This window comes from Anser anser (genome assembly GCF_964211835.1).
Source record: "Anser anser genome assembly, chromosome: 36".
Classification (NCBI taxonomy): domain Eukaryota; kingdom Metazoa; phylum Chordata; class Aves; order Anseriformes; family Anatidae; genus Anser; species Anser anser.
Window position 1 is genome coordinate 285,278 of NC_139757.1, and position 6,000 is coordinate 291,277.

Here is a 6,000-nt window from a genome sequence, read left to right on the forward strand (position 1 = left end):
AATTGGTTCATAAAGTTTCCAAAAGGTGGGGGTCCCTCCAACACCTCAGCCTCCCCATCCCTTCCTTCCCCCCCTGCACCTTCCCTTCCGAATGCAACCATTGAAATGGCAGGAAAGAAATTCGGTTTTGCAAACTGTATTACATTTTCTTATATCACCATTAATTAGAGTCTAAACAAACAAAAAACCTCCATCTCTGTTTCAAGCTGCTCGGTTTATTTTGGGTTTGGGGTTTGCTTTTTTGTTGCTGTTGTTGCTGTTGTTGTTGACAGTGTTGCTAGGAAATATTTCCAATCCCACAAAACGGTGTTTTGTCAAAAATTTTGTGAGCAGATTTCACAGTTGAGCTTTCACCAAAGGGCTTTACTTGTTACTGGCTGACTGCAGATGGCAGGGGAAACGCTGGCGTGGATTATGGGATGGATGCTGTTGCTCTTAAACCACTTACAGGAAAAAAAAAAATTGACAGATTTGCGTCTAAAATTGTGGCTTCAGCAGTGTCTACAGGTAACAGGAGGCTGAAATGTGAATTAATAGTTTTTGATAAAAGTCTAATTGGCAGTTATCGTGGAATACAAACGTGAACATTTCTTGAGGAATTAAAAAAAGACCAAAACAAAAAGCCCCAAAAAGAATAACCAAGGGAAAGGTTTTTGCATCCCCCTTGGAAATTTCATGGCAGATAAAGCTATTGTGAAACGTCTTTCGTTCAAAGTAATTATTTCAGCAGACTTTGATTGCTGAGAGCTCCAAGGTTGGAGACGGAGCCATGGGTAATGGAGAGACTGATGAGCTTTTATCCTGCTGAGACCCACGGTGTCCCCGAATCCAGTCTCTTGGGTTGTCACGGGTCCTACAGCATCTTCGATGGGCTTGGACCTACATAGTCCACTCCACTTAAACTGTTATTAGGTCAATTTAAGTATTACTGGGAATGTTTGTTCTGAAAATGCCCCTTTGTAAACCCTGGACCGTGGGTTTTAGCGGAATGAGAAAGCTCTCAGGTGACACGTTTGCTCCCCATACCTACCTATGTGCTTTCTGGTGGTTCCTCCTCATCCTTGCCTGGCCCTAAAGGTCTGCCAGGTTTATAACCATTACACTCAAGCCCGTGCTAATTGTCAAGCTGATTCGATCTTTTCTAGCATTACTACATAAGGTAAATAAGCTGCAGGGAGGACTGCACTACACTGCAGAAGTAAATGTTCTGCAGGCATAAGCAAGAGCACACGCAGAGATTCAGTCCTGACTGACTGCACACGCAGTTCTGAGCTGTCCTTCCTAATTTGTAGAGATTTCCTTGAAACTTCCTAAATATGCCAAAATAGCTGCCTTTCCCTGGAGACATGCCTGGCCATAACTGCTTAGCCACTGATGAATCCTTATCTGCTGCCTTATCAGGACTTCACGCTTCTCCTTTTTCATGTAGTTGAAAATAGCCTCGCATTACCGGAAAAGCCGATAAAATTCAAATACATATTTGGCCTTATTCAACGTTTGTGCTGAGGATTTAGAACCTCCTCTTTTTGGATGATGATGACTGTAGAAGTACTTCAGTGCACTGTAATACAGCACATGCTGTACATAGCTTTCCATGGTAATTAGTCAAATTTCAATACCAAGCCCTTCACTGAATAATCCCGACAATAACGTATTGCAGAAAGTTGTTTGAAGGAAGAAAAATGAGCATCAAAGGCTGCTGAATAAGCCAGATAATGCGGACATTAGGAAAACGGTACTTTGCATAATTTTTTGCAATTACACCTCCCTCTCACAGATGGGCAGGCTCCTAAACGCTACAAGATGCTTTCTGTGTGGTGTTTCCTATCGATTGCTTCTCATTGCTCAGCTGGTCTTCTAGGCACTGCCTGCCTCTGCCTTCTGCAGACGTTATCTATGACATCCCTTAATTTTTTTGCGCGTTGTGCCCCGAGGTTCGGTGACGGTTTTGTTGATGTCAAGCCATTTTAGATGTTGTGCCACGATCGGATGCAGTTGCCAGCGGTATTTTTCTAGGGGGCACGACTGATTTTTAGCGGTGAAGGCAGACAAACAAAAATCTCCGCCTCGTCAGGCGCATCCCTTCAGTGTGACAAGCAAAGATCTTCTCTTATGCTTAGTTTCTGTGTAATTTGGTATTTGAACTGACTCAGTGCTCATGGTGGGATGCCCACAACCCAGCAAGCTTTAAGGATGAGGGAGGACTGCTGGCCAGGATAGGCCGTGAAGTTAGTTCTCCAATCCATCTCTTGCGGTGGCTGGTCACTATAAAACAGAGCTGAACAGAAGTCTGAAATGTTAATTAGCTATTTATCTGATAATTGATCATTGGTGTGTGTTTTGGGATGGTGAAGGTCAGGCCATGAATAACTCTGAGGGCTTGTTGTGCTGGTCTGCAGCAGTTGCTAAGTTTGTACATTTTCCCATGCATTAATGCTGGATTTTTTTTCTCATTTATCTTATTTATCTCAAATTTATTTCTCATTATGCACACGCTAGGAGTTGTTAATGTCGTTTGGGTGTTTCAATTTGACAAATGGATCTTTGTGGAGCTTCCTCTCCAACCCTGCCTTTCCTGCAAAAAGAAAAATAATCTCATTAGCCTTAAAGCCCAGCCCGTGGCCACATTCTTTGCAGGTCATGAAGCTGCTGTTATAAATGAAGAGTTGAGGTTTGTGAAATTCAGATTGGAGATAAGGGGGAAAATATCTACTAGGAGGGTAGTTCAGTGCTGGAATGGTGCCTGGAGAGCTCATGGAAGGTTTTCAAGGGTTGGCAAGGTAGACGTGTGGTTGACCTGATCGTCTGTTGGTGGTAGTGCTGCTCTGAGTGGGACGCCGGGCTAGAGATCTCTGGGGGGTTCTATGAATGATGGTACATGGGCATTTTTTTTTCATATTTACAGAAAATTGGTTGTTCTGCATGAAGTAGTAGTAGACGTGTCTGGAGAACATTCCTTTGAAGGTGCAGTTCTTTCTTTCCAGTCTAAACACATATAGTCCATAGTCCAATGGATGACTATGTGGAAAAAAATGTATGACAAGCAGATAGTTTGGGTGGGTTTTTTTCCATCTTTTAATTGGAAACAGAGCTTACGATTCTTCTGTTTTTTCTTCTTCTTTTAAAAGGCTTGGTGGCCAGGAGAAGGCCACGTTCCCACTCACTTTGAACAAATGTATTTTGTTTAAACTGACTCCTCTGCAACAGCACTGCTTCACTCCAGTGAGAAATCTGAGCCAAATATACGGAGAGCTGATCTGCAATGAGATATATTGGGATTCGTATGGTCATTACCGTGGTCTGTGGGAATGTGTTAACATAGCATACAGCTCTTCTCCTGGGATCCTTCTCATCTGTTGGTTTAGTACCCATTCATGCTTCTTTGTGGTAAATGAATAATTGGAATTTACGCAGAACAATCCCAATGTTAGGGCTGGATCAAGGGGAGGAGGTCAGTCTGTGCTGTTATTTGGGTACAGAAGACGCCACGTAGTTGCGAGTGCACGTGCTCTAATTGTTCTTACTGGCTGCCTGATTACGAGACACTGAGCACCACGGAGCTGCTGGAAGGTGGGAATAAGGTTAATCTGTGGACCAAAGGTTTGAATTTGCCTTTTTTCTTTCGTCTTCGCAATGTGCTTCCTGTGGGTGTGAGATTACTAGAATACATTTTAATTACCGAGTGTTGCAGTTGATCCTGTTCTGCCATTTAAGCCCTTAAGAATGTTCCCTTATAGATTTTCAAACGTTGACAGTATTCCATTCTGCATGGGGCACATAATGCCCCCTTTTAGGCTGAAACTGTAGAAGTAGAAGATAATGCAGATCAGAACAATAAATCAGGTCTGACTTCTCCTCCAGCTGTCGCAAGCTTGTGCATTCCAGTCCGTGTTTGTTTGAAATGGCCGAGGTAAAGACATTTTCACTGCTAAAATCCGTATTTTCCGTCCCTACCGAGTAACCTAGGGAATGCTAGCTTTTTCTGCTTGTTCCGATTGCCATGCTTGTCTTCTGCTCTGCTAGTTTCCTTACAGCAGGCACCGATAGCTTGAATTGGTCTCCTTAGGTTCGATCCGCTTGGATGTTTACTGTACTTATTTTCTTTTCCAGGATGATCCCTGCTGCTAGTAAATCCTTCTTCTTGACTGATCTGGTTGCAGGACGTGAGTACGACCTCTGTGTCCTTGCTGTTTATGATGATGGATTGACATCTTTGACTGCAACCAGAGTGATCGGATGCGTGCAGTTCACAACCCAGGAGGAATACAAGCAGTGCCGATCCCTTCACGCGCAGTTTCTTGGAGGAACCATGATCATCATTATTGGGGGCATCATTGTGGCTTCAGTTCTTGTCTTCATTTTCATCCTCCTCATGAAATATAAAGTCTACAACAATCACCACAAAAATAAAACTACTAAAGTTAATAATGTCTGCTCTCAAACCAATGGAAGTCAAAGTGGCTCGATGGCTCGATCCACTTCTAAACTTGCAGAGAGGCGGGAAAGTTTGCACCAAGAGTGCTCGGGATCTTCCAGCAAAGGAAAAACTGTTGTAGACTTGGATTGTGAAAAAGTGACTCCAACCAACACAACCTTTTTAACAACCGATGCGTTATCTTAATGGCCATTTGACAGGACACACCAAGGTGGTATTGCTTGAAACATTTTAATGCGAGTGGTTGTATTTTAAGCTTCACTACTATTGTCTATTTTTAAGATCAGATGGTTTAAAAAATATTTTTTTAATCTGTAAACAGTTCTTGCATTCTTAACTATTTTGTTTCAATATATTAAATATAAGTGTGTGATTTACAAGATTTTTTTACTGGTTCTTTTATAGCATACACCTCTGGTATCAAGGCAGCAACATAGCTAAATTCTGATTAGGTTTGTCTGTAGTGAAATGCACTATTTTTTCATTTGGTTACTGACCAGCAGCAAAGACGTACTCTCAGGATCTTCAGACTTCTTTTCTCACAGCAGAGTCACCAAACTACTCATCTCTTCAAGGAATGATGTGTTATAGAAAGTCTCAATGCGGAATTATTTATTGCCATAGGTATGTTGTATACATGCTGCTCACAAAAGAAGTAAAATTAGTAGAGGTTCCCTATGGAAAAAAAATAAAAAAATAAGCACTACTCTTTAAAAAGAAAAGAAATAAAGAAAATTGAAAGTACTTTAAGTACTTTACCATATTCTCTTGGAATTATTCGCTGGCACAGAAATATGGACTCGTATTGTTCGCTTTGTAACAGCTGTTATCTGTCTAGGCTGTGCCTTTGAGAAACCTCCTCTTGTTCTCGGAAGTCAGATTTACCTCTGGGCAGGAAGAAGCCCCCGCTTTTTGTTCTTCCTAAATTGTAAAACTTCACAAACCGGTTGAAATCAGGTGTGTTCCACTGTGCACGTTTTTGCTATGCTGAAAACCATGCCATAGTCTCCCGCTCTGAAAGCTGAAGGTATTTTTCTCTCTTTTTATTTTGGTGGTAAATTTGTTGAGCGAGGACCCGCAGACGAAAGCTCCCGTGTCCTGAGGCACGCTGCACAATCTCACTGTGACACTTCATCTTCAGATGGCTTTTATACCAGTCTCTTCTTTCTGTAATGCTGCATGAAGCGTAATGTAACTGGCTGATAGATGAATTATGTGAATGTGTCCGGTCAAGTCATTTTAACGCATCATATGGAATGAAATGTTCCTTTTGTTTCAAGGAATACTGGCAAATCGAGATGGACCCACAGTTTAGGTTTTGAAATATGCACAAGAGGAATTGGTGACCTCGACCAAACAAAATGTCATCTCTGCCATCCTCATTGGTCGCTGATCCTTTGCAAAGTACCTAGCTCTGTAAACAAAACAAGAGAAAACAAGGATACTTGTTTTTTATTTATTGAAACTCAAGAAACGGAACGAGAAAGCAATTGACAGGAGAGGCTTGCAAGCTGAGTGACTTTAAATCTTTTCAGGTGATTGAGATCTGATTTAGCAAAGGAAAG

General features: G+C 41.9%; 1 protein-coding gene across 2 annotated transcripts in view; it reads left to right on the forward strand.

The window, feature by feature from the left end:
• The window catches only part of LOC310888506 (leucine-rich repeat and fibronectin type III domain-containing protein 1-like protein), a 44,864-nt gene extending 39,729 nt beyond the window's left edge, over positions 1-5,135 (forward strand). For both annotated transcript variants that reach the window (XM_083815245.1, XM_083815246.1), the window contains one exon: positions 4,111-5,135. In XM_083815245.1, the coding sequence (XP_083671371.1) occupies positions 4,111-4,621 (511 nt within the window). In that variant the 3' untranslated portion in view covers positions 4,622-5,135. The remainder of the gene's footprint in view (positions 1-4,110) is intronic.
• Positions 5,136-6,000: the final 865 nt, after the last annotated feature.